The sequence below is a fragment of the Tasmannia lanceolata genome, unplaced genomic scaffold, assembly GCF_043159265.1.
Source record: "Tasmannia lanceolata isolate RefF3 unplaced genomic scaffold, GAP_Taslan_0.1 ptg000015l, whole genome shotgun sequence".
Lineage (NCBI taxonomy): Eukaryota > Viridiplantae > Streptophyta > Magnoliopsida > Canellales > Winteraceae > Tasmannia > Tasmannia lanceolata.
Genome location: NW_027518692.1, coordinates 42,329,771 through 42,356,349, shown reverse-complemented (window position 1 = coordinate 42,356,349; position 26,579 = coordinate 42,329,771). Strand labels below are relative to the sequence as shown.

The 26,579-nt window shown below is 39.0% G+C and overlaps 2 protein-coding genes and 1 non-coding gene across 8 annotated transcripts; 1 reads left to right on the top strand and 2 right to left on the bottom strand.

Annotated features, from left to right (window-relative positions):
* Positions 1-1,274: 1,274 nt before the first annotated feature.
* On the bottom strand, positions 1,275-10,003 carry LOC143847361 (GTP cyclohydrolase 1-like). The gene is made up of 2 exons (XM_077356171.1): positions 9,170-10,003; positions 1,275-2,770 (listed from the first exon to the last, which is right to left on the bottom strand). The coding sequence occupies exons 1-2, from the start codon at positions 9,381-9,383 to the stop codon at positions 1,518-1,520; spliced, it is 1,467 nt and encodes a 488-aa protein (XP_077212286.1). The 5' UTR covers positions 9,384-10,003; the 3' UTR covers positions 1,275-1,517.
* A 1,781-nt stretch (positions 10,004-11,784) lies between these two features.
* On the top strand, positions 11,785-11,857 carry TRNAK-UUU (transfer RNA lysine (anticodon UUU)). The gene has a single exon. It is a non-coding gene; the product is annotated as a tRNA-Lys (tRNA).
* Positions 11,858-15,598: 3,741 nt separating this feature from the next.
* Positions 15,599-26,411, bottom strand: LOC143847360 (RNA recognition motif (RRM)-containing protein). 6 transcript variants are annotated; one of them, XR_013235022.1, is made up of 6 exons: positions 24,797-26,411; positions 19,839-20,355; positions 16,764-19,264; positions 16,480-16,550; positions 16,135-16,292; positions 15,599-15,985 (listed from the first exon to the last, which is right to left on the bottom strand). XR_013235022.1 is itself a non-coding variant. In XM_077356170.1 (3 exons), exons 1-3 carry the CDS (start codon positions 25,764-25,766, stop codon positions 17,059-17,061), a joined length of 3,693 nt encoding a protein of 1,230 aa, XP_077212285.1. In that variant the 5' UTR covers positions 25,767-26,411; the 3' UTR covers positions 16,568-17,058. The 6 variants fall into 6 exon arrangements, 1 of the variants encoding a protein (XP_077212285.1); XR_013235024.1 differs by having other exon boundaries at positions 16,135-16,231; XR_013235023.1 differs by lacking the exon at positions 16,480-16,550.
* Between the last annotated feature and the right edge of the window lie 168 nt (positions 26,412-26,579).

Genomic DNA, 26,579 nt, shown 5'->3' with positions numbered 1-26,579 from the left:
ATTTACATAAGATAGGACCTCAACCCTTTTTTTAGCTTGTGGTTCCTGCCGTTATGCATGGCATATTTTTGTCATCGATACTAGATTTAGTGGACTGACCCGAGTTAAAACCCTAGCAAGAAGCCTCTTGTTTCTCTATCTCCGGTGTAATCGAAAATAGTAACGTCAGTCACCGACGCCATGGGTTCATAGAAGGTCCGATAGCCCGGCCCAACACACCATCTTAGTCTTACAGCATGTACAGCCTACAAAAATGCGTCATAGACTGAAGCCTGATCTTCGGTAGATGGTTGGATGTTCCTAAAGAACTTAGTTAACATTGAATCGAAGAACTAGTAGCAGGAAGCCAGAATTAGTAGAGCATGTCCCTGTGCCTGATGCTCCATTTTGCGTGATCTTAGATCCAACCAGCAGCTGAGGTGAAGGAATAGAAAACCCAGTTCTCAGTTTTCTAAAAGTAGTTCATAGGTTCAAACTGCGAAGCTTCAAAGTGTGGCACTAAACCAACCTCTTACAGGCTTTCTTTTGGGAAATGTTATCAGCACTACCATATTTTGATGATCACAATCCTCACTTTATTAAAAAGTAAGGTATGGCCCGCACCATAGGAGGATCCAAACCGTCCATTGGATGGGCCATAGCCTAAATAGGCTGTGCCCCAAAAATCATTTCCATAGGTTGATCCTAACCATCCGATCTAAAGTTGGTTAGATTTAGATCGGAGGGTTAGGATCAACCTACGGAAATGATTTTTAGGGCACAGCCTATTTAGGCTGTGGCCCATCTAATGGACGGGCCATAACTTATGGTGCAGGCCATAACTTACTTTTTAATAAAGTGAGGAGTGCGATCATCAAAATATGTAGTGCTGATAACATTTCCCTTTCTTTTCCATTTCCATTCTATTTGTTTTCCCTTGAAGTTTCTGCATACTTAACAAGGAGAAAGAAAGATGGCCAGGGACTCTGTAAGAGGAACTCTAAACAGCCAGAACTAGTGTTTAAAAGGTCTAACTCTGAAAAGAACTCATCCAAGGCTTAGCTCTAGCCTCTAGGTCTAGCTCTAAGAGGATGGTTCTGATTCAATGCCCCATGCGAAAAGCAATTGATGAAGGTTTTCAACTGGATTTTCAGTCCTCCCCTTTGGTTGGTATTTACTTTTCATGTGATGATTCCTGCTAATAGATCCATATGAATTATACTACTTATGCTACTTGTCATTACACAGCAATAGTGATAAACTGCGACAGTAAAGGAAAAAAGCTGCATGGAACGTAAGAAAGAACTCAACCTTACCCTTGGAGGGTTGTATATAAACTAAAATTAGATGCATATGGATTCTCAATTTCGCCTCCCAGACATGGAAGCAAAATGCAGATCACCATCCCATCGTACAATATCGGCTCTGCCGAGAATTTATTCTCTCGTGCCCATACAATAGGGAGCAGAAAGAATGCAAAACAATTTTTTCAAATAAATATGAAAATGGAAGCTGAAACAAGATGAATACCCATAAATTCATCCTCTGGATTCAGTATTGTTCGAAATACTCTGTAGAAAATTTTCCTTTGCCGCAGGGTCATTTGAGAATTGACCCAGAACAGCGATAGTTGCCGTACTACTTCCCACCTTCTCTATCCCTCTGGACATCATGCATATGTGTTGGGCTTCCACAACCACCATTACACCTCTGCTAAACACAGAAAAAACTGTTTCAGCAATCTGCCGAGTGAGTCTTTCTTGCACTTGGAGCTTGCAACCATGGAAGTGTACTATTGACTGTAATATGGATCTATCAAATTCTGCATCTTCTTCAAGGAAATAGGCTATATGAATCATTCCATGGAATGGGAGAAGATGATGCTCACATTGTGACCAGAATGGCAAGTTCAGTTCTGACTGGAACTTATTTCGATCATAGCCAACATCACTTGCTTTCTTGTGCAAATTGTGATTACGCGGACCTATTCCACCATAACTAAAATTGTTGAGCTTCATCTCTGTATTGGATGTCTTAAAGTTCGTAAGCCAGTGCACAAAACGATGAGGAGTGAACACAAGCTCTTTCCTCAATGGGTCTTCACCCAATGAGTGGAGAATGGAAGCTACGGCAGCAACCATGGCAGGTTGGCTAGGTCCCGCCTTGGTAGAAATTCTACCATTCAAGGGGTTCCTCATGGTATGTCCATTGCAAGGCAGTGTCTCTGGAGATGTAGATGTGCACCACAATCGCGTAGGGGTCAGACTCCTCTCAATGTTGACACCCCTAAACTTCAGAAGAGCTAAAAAATCAGCCCAAGCATCACCGTCTTTATTTCCAAAAACTCCCGAACCGGAAGAGACTGAAACCTGGACCCACCCTTGCATATCTAGTTTATTAGGGTGACTTGGGTTGTGACTAGTCCTTTCCACCGCGGGGAACTGAATGTGCAAACATTGAAGAATGACGGCAACACCAGCTGGGTTGATACTGTTGTGCAATGCCGTACATATTTGATCAGAAAGTCTCTGTGGGTCTTGCAACCTCTTGGCAAATACATCTGCTACCCTAGGAAGCTTGCTTAGGCCCACAACTCTTTGGCCTGATGGAACATAACCCACGTGGCATCGAACCTTAAATGGAAGCAAGCAAGATTCACAGTATGAAAAGAGGTCAATATCTCGAACAACCACAAGCCCGCCCGCTCCACCTGCATGGCCAATGCCACCATCCAAACCAGCTTCTGGAAACAAAGCGCCTTGAACAATATCCTTCACCTTTTGCGAGTAACCTGAAAAGCAAATGTATGTGTTTTAATCAGTATGACACTAAAACTAACAATTGATTAGTGGTTTTTATTCAGAATGGTTATAAGTACTATGAAGAGAGTATAATCATTTTCTGATATGGAAAGGGTTTGATCATTATATTCCTGCACTTCACCAAATCTGGCATTGACATCTTTCAACATAAATTGCACATATTAGTTAAGAGAGCGGTTTGTAGGAACAACTTAACTATGGTTTCAAGGTCAGATTTAATCCCATGAATAACAATTAGATTTTGCATAACATTGGCAGAAACAATTCAACGCAAACCCACAATCTGCATATAACAAATAATGCCATTGGTTTTTATATAATCTGACAATAAACTCTTAAGCAAATACAACACCTCTGATTTTGGAAAGATGGTAAAGACCAGAAAAATGATACAATAGCAATGCCTAATGAGAACTCTGGTTATATGCCTGAATATAGTAAAACTTCTTATGTTATCAAAGCACAAACAATGAAGAACAAGTTGAAACTACTAAAAGAAGGCACTTGAGAGTTACGCCTCAAAAAGAGCCCATAACATTGTCCCTATGCTACAACAAACATGCAATATTGTCAAGCTCTAGTAGTTGGAGCTGCTAACCTATCGCAAAACAAAATTCTATGTGGCCATAGTGTGTGCTTCGCTTGAGCTAGGAAGAAACTAGGGCGCCGCTTGGACACGCAGATTTTAGAAACCAGGTTTTAGGTTAAAAACAGTGTAAAAGAGAGTTCATTATCGAGCTGCTGCATGCTACGCTGACAGCGTTCTTGGACTTTAAGTAAGAAAACCAGGTTTTAGAAATCTCTCTCCGCATCCTGAGATTTCTAAAACCTGGAAACATGGGGTGATCTGCTGCTCTCTCGCTGCTGGAAAGAAGGGCGAGAAATCAAAAAACGACAGCTAGTCCCTTTCTACTTTCGTCTCCCGTGTACAATTTTGAGGAAATTCAGGTTTTTAAAATCTGCGTATCCAAACAGCCCCTAGATGTATTGGTGGCACAACTTTTGAGATGGAATGCCACCTCACCTTAACTCTTAATTCCACCCAAAAAATTATTGTTTTAAGGGAGAGAGACAATCCTAGTTGGTGACATGGTCTCTACTCTCTACAGCTAGTTTTGCCTGACGTTAGGAAACTTCCCCCAAGAAAGACATGCAGTACATGTAGCAAACACTAACCATGAAAATCACACAGAATTAAAGGTTATTTTAGAAGCTTCTGGATATATTATGAAGCAACCAAAATGATTATAGAGAATGACAAAACCCACTAAATCACAGCATAACACAAGCAAGCCTTCAAAAATGTCATTTACATATCAACTCGATCCCATGTGTATAAAATATACTGGCATACTGGCATAACACCAACAAGTCAACAACGCAAGTAAATGCATGAGTTGCAGCAGTAAATCTGTTCAGTAGAGGCATTAAAAAAATTACTTCATAGAGAGGGATAGTTCACCCTAGGAAGTAGTTACTGCAGTGCTGTCGCCTCCTATGGTGAAAGCCTTCACCAATGACAAAGAGCCATTGATGACACAACACCATCACTTGCAACCAAGTCTATATATAGGTAGGAAAACTATTAATGCAACTAAATGGGAAAAAAGAGGAATGACGTCTAACAACACACACTTTGATAATTCCTTATAATGGTAAGCATTTTAAAGTGAAAAATGATAATTCCAAAGTCCAAACAAACATAAGTAATTATGATCTATACAACTGTTCTGGATGAATGATGAGAAAGGAGTTCATCTTTAACCATGCATGTGCGGAATCAAATACTAAACACTTATGATACATGCTTCCAACACCCTTTTGAACTTAAAAATTGGAAACGGTTCACACATATATACAATAATTCCACGGTATGCTTTATCAATAGTCATGATACCCAATACCAGTGTAGACGAACATACCATGTCTGACACGATACAACATTGTTAGCCCATATGCCCATGTATGTGGGGCGAGGGGGTGTTAATTGGGGTTTCAAAAACTTTTTGCACTTTAAAAACAATTTTATCCTTGCTAAGATTAACAACTTGAAACTTAATCCAATTAAGAAGATAAAAATAAAATGCACAAATTAAAGTAGCGAGAGAATGAGAAAGAGTGGACCAGTGATTTTTATAGTGGTTCGATCCAAATCTCAGACCTACATCCACTCATGGTTTTAAATTTCAACCGAAACGAACGTTTCGGCTGAAATATTTCAGTTTCGGTGGAAAACGAAACGAAATTCACATTGAGTCGGAAAAGTACCAAACTTCGCCAAAACGTTTCGTCCGTTTCGGTGAAGTACAAAATTTCACCGAAATTTTGGTGAAATTTTTACAAGATTTCATCCGAAATTTCGTACCGAAACCGAGATTTAAAACCTTGCATCCACTCCACCAAAATCCTTGGTGGCTTCACTAACCGGACTCCTTGCAGGCGTAGTCCAATCCGTTACAATCACTGGAGGTGGCTCTGCGCCTCACCACTTGCCGACGGAGATGGCTATGCATCTCCCAACACTTGTCAAATACAAAGAAATGAAAGAAAGAAAGAAAGATCACCTCTTCACAAAGGCTAATACAACAATGCGCTCACTAAAAAAGATATACAAGTTTAAGGCCTAGAATCCAATCCCTCAAAGATAATCCAAGAGAGATAGCACAAGGGTGTATAACACCCAATAAGGTGTTCAAAATTTCAAATGACGTTTAGGAGTGAGTCCTCTAAGTTTAGGGTTCATACAAACCCTTTTATAGAGTTTTCAAGCCAAAACTAAGTTGTTATGGCCTTTAATGGCTAGCTCAGACCACCCTCGGTTGGCTGAGGGTTATTATTTAAAATGCATGAAAAGTGGCTGTCTACTTGGTCGGCTGTCAGAGCCATTTGAGGAGAGGTCAGTCGGCTGTCCAGTGCATTTTTAGATTTGTGCAGTTAACTTCGGAAACTCATATCTCCCTCGTATCTTCCTCATTTCTTATCGGATTTCGATGATCTTGTGCTCTATGGAAAAATATTTTGGTTCTTTTTCCATTTTAATCTCTCTTTGGCATTTGGGCTTTAGTCCAATTGATTTATTTAGTTTATTTAACTTATTTGGGACATATTTTAGTGCCTCTTGATGCCACTTATGGATCCGTGAGTGGGATTGGATTTTACATTCTATTTCAACTAAAACAGACTTTTGATCTTCCATTGATATTCAATCTTCAAGTCTTCCTCTTCTTCACGGATCTCCTCTTCTTTCCTTCGGCTTCCTTGATCTTCAAGTTTGCTTCAAGCCTTGGTCAATGTTCCTCGACTTTAACTTGATTAGATTTTCAAAGATCTTCAACTTAAAACACAAAATTTATTAGTATAACTCAATGAATCAACTTGTGTTTGGAATCATCAAAACAAGACTAAAAGATTGCCAAGGGTTGAACCATTGGGCTTAGAAACATTGACACTATTACTGGATATTGCATGTAAGAATGGCGCTTCATACAAATGCCACTCTTTTCGAATTAATTTACCATGCTTTTGCTTTTAAGGTCATATATTTGCAATTTGAGTCATATATGCTATAACCATTATATTATTACTTATATCTTCTAAGTTAAATCTAGTTCTCTTAATCTTTTAATTATACATTATTCGAATCTTATCTCATTGCATGAGAAAACCGTATTGGTATCTGGGTCCCAGATTCTCAAAAAAAAAAGGCAAGTTGTAACCTCATTCCCTTGTCTGTCTGTATCCATAGTCACACCTGGGTATCTTAGATCAATAGTTTGAAGAATCAAACTAAAATGAGTAAAATGTAAAACATGTCTGGAAAAATATAAATTGAGGCCATAGGCATCCACAAATGGCATAAATTCCATGCAATCCAGGGTACATCAGCCTAGACAATAGTAACTTGATTCATGGTTGTCTACTAATGGTTATAGCAAGAAAACTGCTACGGCCATAAAAAAAAGTAGCCCAAAATCACAAAACATATGTGGTCCCTTCCAATGGTTGTTGCCTGGATTTTTTTTTCTGCCTGGATCTTATAAGCACAAAGAGAAGGACATGGTTCATAAATTAGTCTATGGCATAGTTCACCTCTCCTAAATCATAAAATATCAGTGCAGCATTTGGTGCCTTCTTGTACATTAGGAGAGGAGGATGGTATGGACTTCTATTGTTTTGTATGCACTATTCTCAGGTTTGAGTAAGACAACCAATACATGATGCCCAAGTGCTGAATCAAACTTAGTCAAATATCCCCGCTATTGGATGCAAATTTGAGGAGCGTTCACATATTAACAAGCACATAATCTGGATGATTCATTGCTACATGAAGAGTATGTTGGGTACTTGATCATTGTACAAAGATTGCAATATTCACATGGGTGCACCTGAAACTGTTCAATATGCTGGCAGGAACAACAAACACACAATTCTGAATCCTTTATCATCCTTAATAACTGACTCAGAAGATGCACCCCGGAATTTTCTACAATGTTCCTACTCTAGTAGGGGAAGTAGTCATTGGTTGTCCCAATCTAGCCATGGGCTAATCCAAAGGCACAGAAACCTCATAGGTTTCATTCCTTGACTGCTTGACCTACGGAGAGAGTTCTTAGATTCGATTATATGATGCTCGTGGTTTTGGTCAACCAATTTGATATACTCCTAACCATAGAAGCTTGCTGTATTGGTCCTTCAGAAGTGGGATGCTCAAGATTATTGAAAGGGAGGACCTGGCTCATCCCTAAATAACTCTACATGACTCTTTGCAAGAATAGGAGCAACTAAATGCTTCCTCCCATGCCAAATATTCATTAAAATGGTCTATTTGTTAATTCTCCATGCTAAGGGAAAGGCATGTGAAAAGTCCTCCCAAACAAACAAAGAAAAGGGATCAGATTTTCAATAATTCAAAATCCCCAAAGCTGTGGAACAGAGGCGGCAGGTGCTCAAAACATTATGCAGCATCCAACTTATTGCTCAGAGTTCAAATGAACTCACAATGCACCTAAGAGTCAAGCCACCAAACCTGCTTATCATTTCAAGTTGGATAATATCCTATCAAATCTTAAAATTGAAATGATAGAATACACGGATGTCAGAGCCGCCATATCCTTTATAAGCAATAAACTAGGCAGAGAGGAGCAAACATTCCCACTAAAACAAGAAAAATCAAGGCTGAAAAGTTTAACAACTCAACCCAATTAAAGTAAAAGTAATCATTGTTCATGTTCATCAAGCAAAAGGAAAGATTGCCTTACCAAAAATAAATAAATAAACAATCAATAAGAAGAAGCTATGATACTTCATAAAAAAAATTCAGGAACTCGAGAGGCCCGGATTAAAAAGAAACTGAACAATTGAATCTGTAGAATGTGAAAACAGTGACAAACCATGTCCGAATGAGTAAAAAAATCATACAATGGCCATGTGGATAAAAAAATAGCATATCCAGGAAGAGAAAAAAAATGTTGGGAGAAATTCGTTTGGTGAATGATCAAACGGTGGACACAAACAATCAAAGTGAGAAACACAAAGAAAAATAGAAAGAGGGTTGGAAAAATGGGAAATAGCCAGATAGGCAAGGCAAGCCGAGACTTTCTCTTAAAGACTTTAATTTCCCACTTATGCAGATGGCTACCATGGAAATAAGTCCCAAGGATACAACAATGCCTACGCCAAGAACAAGGGCTGCACCCATAGTTCAAGACAACCAGTATGCACACACTTAGAGAAAAAAGAAGAGAGTGAAAGAGGAGAGAATCTTATTCAGAACGAGACCCTAAGCCTTCTTTTATAGAAGATAAAAAGACACGAAAACACCCTTGCAAACGAAAGTACATGCGAAACAGCCAATTACTCCAAAAGCTTAAGCTGCTAAGAGTTGGTCCTATTTAATCATTTACAATTCAATTCAATACTCCCCCTCATCTGTGGCCCCTCTTTTTTTGGGTTGTAGATTTTTAATATCAAGGAGTTGCTGGGTTTTGAACCCAGGACCTGCCATAGATTTTTAATATCAAAGAGTTGTTGGGTTTTGAACCAAAAACCTACCTCCAGTAAGACAATAGCTGTTATACCATGTGAAAGAAACCAATTACTCCATAAGCTTAAACTGTTAGAGTTGGTGTTATTTAATCATTTATACTTCAAATTCAATACTACCCTTTCATTTAAAATAACTCTTAAATAATCAAAATGCCTATTCACAATAAAAGAATCTTTTGAATGGAATACCAAGTGTCTCTTTGAAAAAATTCGATTTTATATTTTAAAAAATGAAATATTTTGAAAATATAGTGCACAAAAAACATCAACAACCACAACAAGTGAGGAAATCAATCTATACAGATTCAGATACAAATATTCACCTTTGGTTCCTTCTCGAAGCGCCTTGGCAACACGCAGAGGGGTCTTCCTGAGACCTTCTCTACTTGAATCTTCCCCCAAACCCTGAAGCAAAACCCTAACCGCGTTTTCAATCACGCCCGTCTCTGACCCGCCCTCCAAACCCAGCTCAAGAATCCCTAGCTTCACCCCGCCCTCCAGCTCTGCATCGAGATGACCCTCATCCAAAGCGCCCATTTACACAAGAAAAATCCAACAAAAATTGAAGACCCAGATGGGGAAACCCAAAAAAATGAAAAATAAAAAATACCCAAATCAGGAAATCCAACAAAATTGAAAAATGAAAGGCACCCAGATCAGGAAATGCAACAAAATTGAAAAATCAAAGGCACCCCGATCAGGAAACCCAACAAAGTTGAAGAATCAAAGGCACCCAGATGGGGAAACCCAACAAAATTGAAAAATGAAAGATACCCAGAAAACCTAATTTTAAAAAAGAAAAAGAAAAGAAAAATAGGGCACACAGATGAAAAAGAAAGAATAAAGAAGAAACACGTAATGGGTAGGTATAGCTCTAGATAGAGAGTGAGAGGAGGCGGAATTGTAAATGGAGGGCTGGTGTTGGTCTTGGAATGTGTGGGGGTGGGGTCCACTGGACTGGTTTTCTATGGAGATGTAGGATTTACTGTTGAATTTTTCCTGGAAAGAGATTGGGTGGAAATTCACTGTTTTTTATGTGGCGGTTTGTGCAGAAACTTGTAAGGGGTTGGAAGGCCCTTATCTCCCAACCGGATGGCGTTCCGTGTAAGAAAGAGAAGGGCTCCTGTGGGTCCGGCTTAAGAGAGAGAGAGAGATTCTGGTTCAGACCTTCGGATATCCGGATCTTGCTTCAACCTGTTTTTGCTCTAAAAGCAGAATTTATGCACCCCCTTTTTTTGTTATTGCCAAACCCTCGTCCTGCTTTCACACGGTTAGTTGGGGAGGGGATTTGCTAGGCAATTTCGCGGAAAGCCATTTCGCAGCTCACATTTGCAAGAGAGAACAGCCACCTTATATTAATTAAATGAATAAGGCAAATTATGCTAAAAAGTGAGCCAGTGTGACTGTTCTCTAAAGTGAGCTGCGAAATCGCATGGGCCAAGTTCAGTTCATAGGTTGTTCATTTGTTTGGTCATAACATAAATTTGACTATACCCTGTAAATTGTCTCCATAGGGTGATCCTTACCCTCTGATCTATAGAGGTTACTATAATGTGCAGTGGAGATCTAAATCATCTCCATCATGAGCTGAGGAGGCAATTGTCGGAGTTGCAAGATGCCGGATTTATTCTGCCGGATTTATTCAGCCATCAAAGGTTCCATATGGTACCCCAATGTTGTTTCAAAAGAAGCATGATGGGAGTCTTCAACTTTGCATCGACGATAGAGCTCTCAATAAGGTGACAATCAAGAACAAGTACCCAATCCCTCATTGAGGATCTGTACGATCATGTAGGAGTACGGTACTTTTCAAATTTAGATCTACGGTCTAGTTACTGAGATCGGAATTGCTGCGGGTGATGAGGCAGACTACTTGTGCCATCCGATTTGGTACCTTGGAGTTTGGGGTGATGCCTTTTGGCTTGACCAATGCCTCAGCAATGCTTTGCACCCAGATGAACCGGTTGTTCTACCCCTATGTGGGCCAGTTTGTGGTCGTCTATCTTGATGACATTCTTGATGGCATTGTGGTTTATTGTGGGACCTAACTCTCTGATTCATAAAGGTTCTTATATTGTGCAGTCCCTATATAGACTGTAGGGTTTGGATTTTTCTATAGAACTGATTTTCGAAGTACTGCCAATTAACACTCTGGCCCAACAAATAAACGGTTTGGATTATGCTATAAAGTGGGTCCACTGTACATTTTAGAAAATAAGACTTCATACCCACACATCGTACAAAATCTCGTGCTTTTTAACAGGATGGTTGCAGTTGTAAGGGGTACGTCACAAAAAATGTGTCTCGTTATAATGTCTAATGATTTTGTACGAGTACAGTACTTTTGGTTTGTTAGATCTTCTTTGCAAACTAGTATTAAAAATAAGCTTTGCACTATGTTAATTTGTCTTATATGTGGTAAATGTAAAAACAAATCAAATAAGACAAAATACCATAGTGCAAATTGTATAAATTCATGAGTTGGAGCCACATATGCTATTTAGAGAGCCAATGCAAGAGAGAGAGATTATACCTTCTCCGTTAAGCTTTTATACGCTGTGAAGTCAAATATTTCTCAAAAAGTACATTGGGACCCACTTCATAGGATGATCCAAACTGTTCATTTGTTGGGCCACAACAGGAATATGTTATATCCCGTACATCATCTCTCCATAGGACGATCCTAACCCTCCGAGTTATAGATGCTTGCTTTTATAATGTACAATCCCTCTACCTATCAAAAGATTAGGATTATAGTATGGAAATGATTTTTAGGGGCACAACCTATTTATGTTGTTTTGTGACCCAACAAATGAATGGTTTGGATCATCCTATAAAGTGACCCCACTATACTTTTTGAAAAAAATTGGACTTAAGCCCACACCCCTTTCCATTGTTTTTTCTACAAGTAAAACTTCGATAGCGTCTGCAAACAGGTGCCGACCTAGCTCAGTTGGTAGAGCGCATGGCTTTTAACCATGTGGTCGTGGGTTCGAGTCCCACGGTCGGCGTTTTTCCTTCCCTGACAAATAAAAAAGGATTTAAATATCATTTTCCTTATCAATGATATTCTCACCCCCATTTTGTTTTGGAAAGTGAGTGTTATTATCATAAATCAAAGGAAGGGAAAAAAGAAATGAATAAGGTTGCTTCAAGTTATTTTTCCATGTAAATATCTTTCCTTCCCAAACTTTTTCATAACAGGGCAAATGAAAAGACAGTAAATGGGAGGTTGATATCTGACAATCTGTTTCTTTAGACATACAATGAGTGTAAAATAAATTGTACGCCCATTTTAAGTAGGAAAACGGGTCCAAAATTCATTTTACGCCCATTTTTAAGAGAGTGCTAAATCGACCCGGGCCGATTTAAGATATTTGGGGGTCGATGGGTCGATTTAAGATATTTGGAGGTCGATTTATCACTGCCCCCAAATATCTTAAATCGACCCGACCCGGTTGATTTATCACTGCCCCCATATATCTTAAATCGACCCGGGCCGATTTAAGATATTTGGGGGTCGATGGGTCGATTTAAGATATTTGGAGGTCGATTTATCACTGCCCCCAAATATCTTAAATCGACCCGACCCGGTTGATTTATCACTGCCTCCATATATATCTTAAATCGACCCAGGCCGATTTAAGATATTTGGGGGTCGATGGGTCGATTTAAGATATTTGGAGGTCGATTTATCACTGCCCCCAAATATCTTAAATCGACCCGACCCGGTTGATTTATCATTGCCCCCATATATCTTAAATCGACCCGGGCCGATTTAAGATATTTGGGGGTCGATGGGTCGATTTAAGATATTTGGAGGTCGATTTATCACTGCCCCCAAATATCTTAAATCGGCCAGGGTCGATTTAAGATATTTGGGGGTCGATTTATCACTGCCCCCATTTTATGTCAAAAGAAAGGAGCCTTATCTAATTGGATGCCTAACTTTATGGGAATTGCAATAGCTTTTAAGAGATGGTTAAAACTGTATAAAACAAAGGGATTCATCCTAGCTATTATCAAAATATGGTCTTTTACTCGTTCAATCACGGATAATTAAGCCCCCAATTGGCCCCATAAGTAAGTCCAATGTGTACTTTCATGCGGCCTCACTAGTACGCCTGCCACATATTAAGACAATGAGTCAATACATCTAAGGATTTGGCCCTACCCGATCCACCACAAGGCAGCAGAGACGCATAAACTCCAAAAGTAATTACCCCAACCCGACCAAGAAGATAATGTGATATTCTCAGCTCTCAATAGAATCAATAATCGTTCTCAAAAAACAAAAACAAAGAGACGAGTGGTTTTTCATCACTCACAAGAATGAATATCTACACAACCATCTCTCAATCTCGATTTTCATTTCACTCCAAAACTAAAGCTTCTTGTTACAAGCGAATCATAGAATCATTTTAATGCAAGACTTTGCTTTATAGAGTGCATATTGCCAAAAACATCTGAAAGAGCTGAGACCATATCATCTTCCAGTCTTGAAACTATTGATTCAACCATCAACAATCCAACTCAAAAAAATAACTAGATGATGAGGAAGACCAAGCTACAAGAATAAAGGAAAGCTCGTGTGGTTAACAATAATTTGTAAATCACCGAGACCAGAGATCAATGGGGTAAAAAAAAGAAGCTAACAAATCAGTAATCAAGAGAAACTGAGAAACCCACCTTTAAATGTGATCCATCAGTATAGGTACGTGTCAAAATCCGACATAGATATCGAGATTTGGCAAACCTCAAAAAGAAAGATTCAATGATTCACCAAAATATTTTAATCGTCGAATTTTAATTTTTTTACATAATTATATAATTATAAAAACTAACGAGTAATACATTAAAATTTAAAATGGGTAAACTAAATACAACTTTTATTTCTATAAAAAAAAAAAAAAAACGTAGCGATAGGGAAAGTAAAAATCAAAACATGAAGTAATTGTGAAATTTTGGTAGCCGTATTCTGGAAAAAAAAAAAAAAAAGATAAAAGAGATCTAGAAATGCCTCTGAGAATCCAAAAGTAACTTGAATCTGACACGTGTCCAATATGGGTCGCATATTCAGAAGAATCTGTGTAACAGGGAACCTAAGGCAATGACCGATGCGTGAACCTACACATGACAGATGATAATGAAGAACATACAAGGCATGAAATGATGGAAGACATTGAATAGAACTCTCTGATTCACACTAGACGCACCTATGACCACGCAAAATGCCCGAGTGCGGAAAATGAAGGGTAACAGCATGCAGCAGCTTGATCATGAACCTTCTTTTACACTGTTTTCAAACTAAAATATGGATTCTAAAATCCGAGTATCCAAACGGCCATTCAGATACACAGATTTTAGAATCCAGGATTTCTTCAGAATTGTAGATGAGAGATAGGAGAAGAAGCAGCCCAAACATTTTCTGACCCTTCTTTCTGTCAGCAAGAGCGTAGCAGATCATCTCATGTTTCCAGATTTTAGAAATCTCAGGTGTGGGAGAGACTTCTAAAACATAGATTTCATACTTAAAATCCAAGAAACACTGTCACGACAGCATGCAGCGGCTTGATCATGAACCCTCCTTTACACTGTTTTCAAGATCATGAACCCTCTTTTACACTGTTTTCAACATAAAACCTGGTTTCTAAAATCGGCGTGCCCAAACAGCCCCTAAAGGTTTAGCAAAAGCCCCGAGCAAAAATATTTAAAAAAAAAGTCAATGCTTAAAATAGAAATGCTAGAAGCACCATTTTAAAAAAGTTACCATCAATCAGATAAAATAAACACAAATTAAACAAGATATATTCATCATCATAGTTGGTAATGCCATTCCCTGAAATTCAAAGCTGTATCCATCATTTTGACCATAAACATAACACAACCCCTCACAACGACAAGGTCTACCACCCAGCCAAATCCATAGAAGCTTGTGATTTCAACCCGGTAGCGTTCATGGAGACAAGTTAACAAATAGAAAGAAAGACAATAGTTCCAAAAGTGACACCTTATTCTTTTGTGCACAATTTTTCTCAATGAAAACAAGTGCTTGGCCTAAGCACTCGCAGACCATGTAGAAAGATTAGGATTCAAACCCTGGGCATTTTGCTTTCAACTCTCGTCATCCATAGCTTACCCTAACCAAAAGAATTGTAAACCAAAGAAAAAAGAAAAGACGAAAAAAGCAGAAAACAGACAGTTTAAGACAATATATAATATAATATAGCTTATATAAAGGCCAATGATAATAGAAATATTTTTCAGGAGCAAGATCAAATAATGAGCACAAAAACAGCAAGTTTACAGATAAGCCCAAGAATCAGGAATTCCATATCAATGACATTTTGAAAGTTTCTTTGGATGTGTTCGATACATCTCAAAATTCAAAGGAAAGTCACATAACCATGCTATCCTTTTCCCAAATGAACAAAACTAACCCAAATCTACAAAATAACCGAAGGGAGTAGACACAAACTAGTGGTAAAGAAGACACATTATTGTTATTACCTAAAATACAGGGTTTTCTTTTGAAAATTCAGGTCGCACTGGTTGTTTTGATAAGTCAAGGGGAGGTTTTCATGATATAACAAAAGCCTATCAAGGACCACAGAGCCAGCACTCACACCCTATTAAAATAACTCTAAACCAGCCTAAAATTCCCTGTGGTTAACTAATTTCAATCACCTGAGCAAATCGAAACCAGCAACTTCACCATATTACCTGTTAAAATTAATGCACAATTAACCATGGAAAAAAGGACAAGAACCATTCAACCAATCTATTTATAGACTTCAGTGATAAGCTCAAGCCAGCAGCATCTTGTTTCACTCTGCCTTAAAAGAAGCCTACCTAAAAAGAAAAAAACTTAAAAAAGAAATGAAAAAAAATAAAAACAATAAAAAAAACACTATTGTTAAACAAAACGAAAGTAGTCCGGGTAAAAGCTCAGCTGATACTCTGAAATTTTTCAAACTTAGTTTAAGAGCATAACTGTCCATTACTAAGGTAGAAGAAGGCTCTCCTTACGAAACTGCAGTCCGTAACTAAACAATTCCGCACGCCTTATGCAAGATCAAAGAAGATAAACTCTGCCAACTTATTCTCAAAGCTCCAACAGAGATCCACCATGAAAATACCTGCACATTTTTCAGATATGATGGGCAATTTAAAAGCAATTTACATCAGCCTACAATCACTTAGCCTGAATGGCTTGTCATAAAAGCCAGACTCCTACTGACCAGTCAACACACTATGAAAGTAAAAAGGACGAAACAAGATAAGAAACCTTATCGTGTGACAAAATAATATAATATCCATCAGAATGAATCCTGTAAACAAATCCACGGTGCAGGTTATCCTTCACACATCCTCTAAGGCTACGACTGCAGGATCAACAAATATAAGACGCGGACCAGTCACTCTTGTTTCATAGAACATAGCACCCTGTGACCAGTAAAAAAGCCAAAAAAGAAAAAGAAAAAAGAAAAACAAAAGTGAAAGAAGAAAAGGTCACTAAGAGGAGCTGACACATTAGAAGACATGCAAGTGTACAAATGTAAGAACAAACAAATACAGATATCTACTGAAAATTTCAGCAGATTTAAGAGCATAAGCCATGCAGAGAATGCACCTCAGCAACAAGTTGGCTTTTATGTTTCCATTGAAAATCATTCATGCAGCAACTTATTTACAGCAAAGCCCCTGCAATGGTCCAAGTATTAAACACCAAAGGGTTTTTTTTTTTTTTTTTTTAAATGGTGGCATGAACAGAAGTGTTAAATACCAAAGTTCTAAACAAGAAAGGCCACGAAGGCTTAGCAGAGCATTTTGGCATCCTTAAACAATAAATACGGAACAAGAATAAAACATAGGAAGATTCATCACCGAAACAAGACAGTCTGATTGAGAAACTACCTAATGATGGAGGGGCATAATAGGAACAATTTCACTGCCAAGTGATAGATTTCCATCATACAATAAGCAGTGAAACAACTCCATTACAATCATTCCATGACAGAACCCACTCCGCACAATCTTGGATCCAAGAAGCAAGATACTCTTCGAAGACACTTGACCAAACCAAGATCTCTCATTCCGGTTCTCTGCGGACCTGCAAAAGTGAGCAAACACGAACACAAGTTTAAGGAAACTCGAGTGCCAGAAGAATTTAGTGCAGAACTTCCACCCATTAGCCTTATCACTAAAACTGTTAGCTTTGTCCTTCAGAACTTAAACTTGGTGAAATAGGTTTAGGAGAGCCCAGATGAGTTTCCCTCCGCCAACTTGAGCTTTTCTCGTAATAACTGTACTCTTCATCATCTCCTGGAGAAGAAACACCTGAAGATCTGTGCTCCAGTTTCGACTTTTTATGTTGATTCAGATCTGATGTATCCACAGATGTACCATTCTCGGGGGACATTGAAGTTTTGTGAGCCTTCATATCTTCCCTTAAGTACGTTGAATCATCATCAATGCAATCCCATTCTGAATGAGACTTATCAAGATTCCCATACTCTGACTTTAAGATTGTATACGCGCTTTGATCTTTTGTACCCGTGGACCACATGTCATCGGGAGTCGAATTCCCATGAGTCGTCAACCTTGGTGAATCTGAAGTCCCATCATCTTTCAGTTCAGTCAAGTGATCAATAAAATCATGAACCTTGATAATAGAATTGGTTTTCTCTAACTTTATGTAATCCAATTCTAAGTTACAAGAAACATTCTCATCTTTTGTTAATCCCACTGAATTTTTTTCAATAAAATCCTGCAACTCGGTTATGGGATCAGTGTCAGGTTGTTCATTCCCCAGTTTCAACTTTTCAGGCCTGCTAAGATAAGCAGTTTCATCTACATGTGGCGATGAACTCCGCTTACAAGTGCTCAATTTAGGGGAGCCTTCATCCCTGCCCTCCCTTTCGTCAACTGAGTAATAATTATCAAAATTGTGTTCCTTTCTAACAGTATCCTTTCTTTCAGGTTTCGAATACTCCCATTTTGACTTTTCATCTCTGTTTTGATCATCTGCATCCCTTGAAGATCCATCTTCCAGATGCTTTGAACTTCTCTTGTGAGATTTTGATTGTGAGATTTCATTATCCGAATACACGCGCTTTGACTTTTCATCTCTGCTTCGATCATCTGCATCCCTTGCAGACCCATCTTCCAAATGCTTTGAATTTCTCCTGTGAGATTTCAATTTTGAGTGATCTGAAGCTCTCCTGTCTTCCTTTAGGTATGTAGAATCATGACCGATAGAATCTTGTGAGATTTCGTGATCCGAATACACCCGTTTTGAATTTTCATATCTGTTTCGATCATCTGCGTCCCTTGTGAACCCGTCTTCCAGATGTTTTGAACTTCTCTTGTGAGATTTCGATTTTGAGTGATCTGAAGCCCTCCTGTCTTCTTTCAGGTATTTAGAATCACGACCAATATAATCTTGCTCCTTTGAAACGGACTTACTTTTTTCATGTTTCTTATTTTCCATAGCTGACTTTTCATCCCTGCTTAAATCTTCCATATCAGCACGAGTTCTATAATCCACAGATAAGGCACTTCCCTTGTGAGATTTCATAGTTGATGAATTTATAGACCTCCTACTTTCACGTAAATCCATGGAGTCATTCTCAACAACATCTTGATCCCCGATGGTAGCCTCATTTTTCCGAGAATGTCTTTCATTCAATCTATCCTTCTCATGCTTATGTGTATCCTTCCCATTTTTTACGGTTCTATCCTCTGGCGACAAGGATCTCTTCTTACGAGTCAGTGAAGAGGAATCTGTTTTCCTATCTTCCCTCGAGTCTCTTGAATCCTTTGGGGCAAAATCTGGGTCCTTGGAAGCTTCCTTAGTTTTGTCAGTCTTCATGTAATCCAATTTAGACTTTTCAGATTTCCTATTATCATTTCTATCATTAGAACGATGTCTAGCATCAGCGGATATAGATCTGGAGCGTCTATTGCGGTGAGAGGGGGTCTCATGAGTACGCCTCGGAGATGATCTACTTTCCCTGTGATGTCTTGGAGACTTCGAATCGGCCCGAGCTATTTTCCTTCGTCTAGGACTTACGCTTTCTCTAAAACGCTTTGGTGACGCTGAACCAGCGCGAGCTGATTTCCTCGTTCTTGGACTCACACTCCTACTTCTGTTCCTCCGTGAAATAGAGGAATAGTGATCACGTGATCTTTCATGTTCCCATCTTCGAACCCTGTAGTAGTCATCCTTAGCATCTCTATATGGCCGCCGGCCACTGCCACGACTCATGTAATAATGAGATCTCACAGGTGATCTGGATCGTCGATCCCTGGGGTACCGAACTGACGGTGATATAGAGCGAGACCGTCGACTGCGTCGATACTTAATAGGTGATCTTGACCTGGACTTTGATTTCTGACGGGGCCCGGATGGTGACCTGATCATAAAGTTAACTGTCAGTCATGCTAGTGTCACAGTGGAAAGAGTAAGGAATGCTTGCCAAAGACATGATTAACTATGCCACAAATATCGTTCTCGGGAATTTCTTGGCGAGGGAAAATCTCGGCATACATTAAACTTTTCTAATTTTTTCGGGTTTATATCAGGAAAATGATAAAAATAAAATATTTAAAAATATATAAATTTAACAAAAAATATAAAATAAAAATATCGTATTTTTTTTTAATGGTGATATCGTAAAAATATGGGAATATTATCGCAATATTTTTTTGAAATTGGGGATATTATCGCGATATTTTATGACAAAATTGAAAATATCGACATATTTTTCAAATATCGGGATTATTTTGGGATTTTGTCATTTTATCAAAATGTCGCGATAAAAATATGATATTTTGAAAACATCGGAGATATTTGTGGCCTTGCCAAAGACATGGATAATAAATTTTATACAACCTTATTGATAAGATATCCACAAAATTTTTTTTGGATATTCACAATTAAAGATATAATAATTCTTTTTTATGAAAACAGAAATGGAAATTAAATACCTGGACTTTTGGGTCACTTCCTTCGGTTCATCACCCACGCCATCTGCTTTCAACTTCTTACTTATCTCCGCAGCTCTTGCCGATGCCATCTCGGTTGCGGACTTCATTGTTGCGGCTCGGTTGGCAGCCTGCTGTGAGGCCATAGTTTGTTGCATGATCAAAGCTTGTTGAAACTGCATCTGTTGCATCGCAACTGCTTGTTGCATCACCATAGGCAAAGAAGACTGTTGCCCAGAAGAGTTTATAGCTGATTTAGACGGTAGGGATTTTGCCATCTCAACATTTAATGGACGACCTCCAACATCCATATTGTTGAGTGCCAATGCCGCAGTTGCTTCTTCTGGCTTTGAATATTCTATGTAAGCGAAGTGTTTTGAATCTGTAATGCTACATTCGACAACAGTACCACAATAGCTAAACAGCTGTTTTAGCTGTTCTACTGTAAGCAGTGGGCTTAGATTGCTAACTTGCAGTGTTTTTTTCAGGGCATCCGCTTTTCCCGCTTTGTCAGGTGAACCTGGTAGTATAGTTAACATGTTAATAAATTCTTCCATGTCACAACCACACATAAAAGTAGGCAACCCGTTCTTGATACTTTAGACATATATCTCAGAGACATCATTTTCTTTTTTGTAGAAAATTCCAGTTCTCATAATTTCAATCAAATGTCAATTGATGATACAATATCTAAGTTCTATGGAAGCACAAGTAATTGAAGTAGGGAACCACAGATAAGAAGGGCAGCTCATACATGAATGAGACTACATAGGAATGATGAATAGAATACAAATCTCAAATCTACTCCAATGGTTGGCAAGATAAAGTCAATTGGCTTCTAAATATGCAGGCTCAACATAGTTACTAAAGCACTGATTATTACTCCATGTGTGAGGACTTCTGCAAGTACATAAGTCTGCTTCACAAGATATTCTGAAAAGGGATTGGAAACGAGAGTGGGGCCCATTGGAATTGCAGTAGGCCCTTTTATTTTAGTATGATTGTATCAATTATATTGGGATTTTCAATTTTGATGCAATTGGGATGGGTTAGTAGTTTGTTTACTAAAGGTTTACTATCAAGGTTTTACATTTCGGTTTCGATATCAGTTTCGGTTGCCATGGAAATGGAAATGTTTAGGTTTAAGTTGGAAATTTAGATAGAAATCCAGTAAAATCACAGAAACTCATGGGAAACATATTCAAAGATGGAATTTTAAGATGAAACGCCAAGAAATGATAGATCAGCACAAATACACATTTAAAGACCATCACATAAGCACGCAGCGCAAAGACGGTGATTACATAAAAGAAAACCTCCATGAAAATTATGCCAAAGTGGAAGCCTCCACCGGAAGGGTGGGTTAAGTTGAACTTCGACGGCAGCTCTATGGGGACGCCAGGCAATGCGGGAATCGGTGATGTCCTACGTGACGCCAAAGGCATGGTCATTATGTCCTTTTCGGGGCCTGCGGGACATTGTGATGCTAATGAAGCGGAATCGAGGGCCATGCTTTTTGGTTTGAGGTAGTATGTGCAACACAATCTGGGGCCACTTATTGTCGAAGGCGACTCTGCTAATGCTATTGCATGGGCTGCGAATCAATGCCCAGGGCCATAGAGAATTGCAAAAATCCTCGATGAGATCCAGGATCTGATTCGTATCATCCGTCCTCAACTCGTTCACATCAGGAGAACGGCTAATACAATGGCAGACACTCTTGCTAAGGAGAGGGGCCTGTGGCCAGAGAATCTTATTGTATGTGATTAATTAGTTCTACAGGGTCTTTTGTGGTTATCACTCTCTAGATGCCTCTTGTTTCCTTGTATTTGAGCTAATCTTGTACGGGGACTACTTGTCCCCTATTTGTCTTGTATCTTTATGATATTAATGAAATCGTTACTTTTGAACAAAAAAAAAAAAAAAGGATCATCACGTAGCAAGGAAATGATAGATAAGCACAAATACACATTTAAAGACCATCATATAGCAAGACAGTTATCCATAATGGTTTGACGTTGAAATGATGCAGGACAGTCCAAGGAAGGGACGTTAGGAGTGAGAAGGATGGGAGAAAATTACAGTTTTTGATCTATGTAATTAGATTGAAAAAAATATTTCTTCAAGGTTTAGGGTAGGTTTAGAATCAGACGTGTATCGGGAAGGTGCAAACGTATGTTAGGAAGGTATAGGCAAGGGTTTGGGAAAATATTAAAGGGCGCATGGTTTAGACTAAGATGGGATCGGTAAAACAAGAAGGAAAAATTAGCGTCTTAAGGTTTTAGGAAAAGGAAAGAAATATTTCCGGTTCCCAGACGGATTGTTTGTGTAGAAGAAACCAAGAAAAAGAAGAAATAAAATAGGAAAAATCTAGATTTCAAAGTAATGAAAAAACAAGACATTGTCTTCACAACAAGAGTTTTCTTTGGCATCTCACCAAAGATGAAGAAGATTATGCTATAATCACACTAGTAATACCCTAGGCATCACACCCATGTTCCCAGCTTTGCACCTTGGAGAAGATCAAGGCATCACACCTTCAAGGATGAAGGCTTCCATACCCACAATTTTGCAAAGCGGCAAGGAACAATCCTTTTCATTCATTCATCCACCCATAGCATTAATCGTTAATGCCATCATTATTATTAAAAGAAAAGTCCCTATAAAAAAGAAGAGAACTAGAAAATTCTAAAAACTTAACATTTTTAGACTAAAATACACTCTAATGACTTAAAAAACTTGCTCCCCACTTAAAATTCTGGTAATACATGTGTGGAGCCTATTTAAAAAACTCATAACTCAAAAGGCTTTAGTGATTTTGATGAGAAAAGACAATGGTTCCCCTACTATAATTTAAATGACTTAAAGAAACCTAAAAATTAAAATTTGGACCTTACGTTTGTCCCCATCACAAACACCCGGTGCATGAGCTGTCACGCACGTCCGGCAATTCAATACATAAAACATTTCACATGCAATTCATATAAATATTCATACATAATACGCACACCACATTTCATAGGTGATTCATATAAATATAATTATCAAGGTTTTAAATTTCGGTTTCAGTGTCGGTTTCGGCCACCACCAAAACCAAAATGTTTTGGTTTCGGGCTGAAATTTCGGCCGAAATCATGTAAAAATATGATTATGATTTTGTTTATTTTTTTTAATTTCGTCCGAAATGTCTAAAATTTCGGTGTCAATTTCGTCGATTTCGGTTAAAATTTCGGCTACTTCGGTAGAAATTTCATAAATTTCAGTGGAAATTATAACATTTTGGTGTGCATTTTTAAAATTTCGGTGGAAATTTTTTTTAAAAGTCAAAAAATGAAATTTCGGGGTGAAATCTTGTAAAGAAACGACTACATGTGAATTTCGTGTCGGTTTGTGCCGAAAACAAAATATTTCGGCGAAACAAAACGTTTCGGACGAAATTTAAAACCATGATAATTATGTAGCACATTCTAATATAGTATATTAGCACCAATACACTTAAGGTTTTTATTTTGGTATGCATTTTGGTTACTGTATGTGTTTTGGTAGGATGAAAACAGAGATATTTCGACTGTTTCGTGTCGGTTTCGGTGGTAATTTAAAACCAAGTTCATTATTCATGTGTCACTATTCACCCACATGTGCATAAATTGTTTTACTTGAAGCTAGCAACTTTGTTTTACTTGATAAAAGGTATTCATGCGGGTCCACTTGCTAACGCAGGTGATTAGGTGGCTGGCTGGCGATACCAAGAGAAAAGCCTGATATCGGCCCAGATTCTCCCTTCTTTTTGTGGACTTCGTGGGCTAAGAATAAGGGAAGATCTACTGGGCTCATCACCTAAGTCACGTTCCAACATGGGGAGCAATGCCTCAAGAGATCAAGATTCAAGACTGCTAGTGTTACTACTTATTACATCACAATAACAATTATAACCGTGACTCCATTGAAGTGGATTGCACGTATATGCACATGTGCATTAAGAATCATATTCTTGTGACAAATAAGCACTTGGGAAAATCCTACATTATGGGGAAGTTTGACTATAAACAAAATCAAGGTTCGAGATACCCTCATGATTTGAAATGACTCTATGGTCCATGATCTATTAAATACTCCATCTGCTACTCTAGCAACTATATAAAGACAGTACAATCCCAATCCATTTTATTTGAATTATCCATGATGGATCATAAAAAGTATATATTGACTCCATATTCAAACTTTTGAGCCAAGCCCAGGGAAAGAATAAAACTACCTACCAACATGTTGACTCTCCATCTCAACGCCCCACACCGCCCCCCCCTCCCCCCTCCCCCCCGGGCCCCCTGCGGTGTTTCACCCAGCCCAAACCCAGGTCACATGATGGCTAATTTGCTAGTTAAATACTTTGCATACACTCATGTAATAAGGGCCAACCATCATGTTAGTAGCTGGACACATTATCTATATATTACGATACATAAAATAAGTCATCCAACCATTATGTTAGTATCTTGCCACATTATCTATATACTGCAATACATAAAATAATTTGGTCCATCTAGCAGTATATTGCATCCTATTCAATTAAATTATGTCCCAGAAAACCTAAAAAAAGAATCAACCAGTCAGTCATCCACCAGTCAACTCAACTTTCTCACGTATAAGTCATTAGAAAAACAAAACAGAAATCGAACAAGTATGGAATCAGGATGCTGTTAGCACTTTCTGGTGAAACTGTCCAGTTTTCTTTAAAGATTGCATATGTAGGCCACACACCAAAAATGTTAGACATTCAACAGCACAATTATGCAGTTAATTCTTTCCATCAGACAGGAATATAACACAAATTATCATTCATGAAGAAATGAATACTAAATAGGAAGCAAGGAAAACTACATAGTTGTTAGTATCAAACAGAAAACATTATTAAATGATTGAGACAATGCTAAATATGAGATGCCGAGGGAGAGAAGGCAAACCAGATGAATCTCCTGTGGTTTGAGCTTGTGCCTGCACCTGAGCAGCATGAGCTTGAAGCGCTTGCGCGGCAACAATTGCTTGCGCTGCAGCCATAGCGGCCGCAGACGGTGCCATCGGCACCTGACTTAGAGTCCCCATCGTGGTTGTGGCAGCCAACGCAGTCATAAGCAAATTGTGCGGCGGATGGTTAAACTTACAATCACTTTTCATGCACTTTCCATTCAAATATTCCTTACAAACTTCCCCAAGTGATGCTCCAATGCCAGGCAAAATCGCCCCACCAGACGCACCTGGGATGATCCCCGGAATCATCCCGAGCAATCCAGGAAACGCCCCAGATACAGAACCCGAATAATTCGGCATGTTGGGCATCGTCTGGTTGACAAGATTCGGGTATGGGGACGTCGTGGGTAGGCCCACAAGCCCTCCTCCGACTGTACCAGCACTGAAGAACACTGGAAAAGGACTACCCATGATAGCTCTCCCATTACACTCCACATGAACCATGTAATTCCCTCTCTTTGGAACAGCGTAAGTAACAGTATAACTCCCATCACTCATATCCTTCACCATCCCTTCCTGTTCAGACCCACCCACCCCAACTCCAGGCAAAATCCTAACTTTCATCTGAGCTCCTCCATTAGGGATTTTCCGGCCATCGGAATCTTTGGTGATAACAACGAAGGACGACGGAGCACAGGCCGTGCCGCCAGCAATTCCGGCACCGGCTGCAGTGCATTTTGCCGGATCTACGGGGCCGATTGGCTTGCTTGTCGAGTACTCGGCTTCTTCGGCTTCGCTATCAGAAGAAGAAGCTGCTCCTTTCTCCCCGGATTTCTCCACGTCCTTGAACGTGGCTTCAAAGGCGGCTTTCGCAGCCGCAGTCTTCTCGGCCTCGCTCTTTATCTTGGCTTCCTCTGCTTGTTTCATCCATATTGGCCTGGCAACAATGGTACCACGATCCGCCATTGATTTTTCTGATGTACTCTCCAAAGGAAGAATGGGAGAAGATAACCCTAACTTTCCCTAAGCCTAACCAGATAAAAACCCTTAAAATCGAGATTTTCGTAGGTATTCCTTCTAAGATCAATCAGAACAAGGCTTCTCCGTGATCTGCCATCGATTTTCCCAGTGTCGACTCCAAAGGAAGAATGACAAAAGAAAAGACAACCCTAACTTTTCCCCAAACCTAACCAGATAAAAACCCTACAAAAGAGAACTTTTTGTAGATATTCCTAGCGAAATCAATTAGAAGAAGGGGGTTTGAAGGAAGAATGAGAAAAGATAACCCAAACTTTCCCAAACCCTAACCGGATAAAACCCTAGAAATCGAGAGTTTTGTGCTGGTATTCCTTGGGATATCAATCAGAACAAGGCTTCTCCAATCACAGATCTGGTATCAATCGATCGATCTTCGGGACTACCCTAAATCCAAACCTAGTTAGGAATTAGGGTTAGGGTTTCTTCAATATTTCTAGGGTTTTTGCATAAATAGATGAGAGAGAAAGAGAGAGAGATTTGAAGGCGAAAATAAGGCGATGTAAGTGAGGAAAGGGGGTTGCGAATTGGAGATTGATAAAGGACGAAGAAGATCTAAGACGATGATGTCTTCGAGACGATAAAAAAACTGTAATAAAGAGGGGAGTGCCAATATCAATTATAGAGAGACCTGAGGATGTCATCATCTCAATAAGCATGTGCTCATCATGATGGACGGTGATGATTCGCTTTTGCACCTAACAAAAATCTTGGCTGTACACGTTAGCTGAATGAGCGATAGAA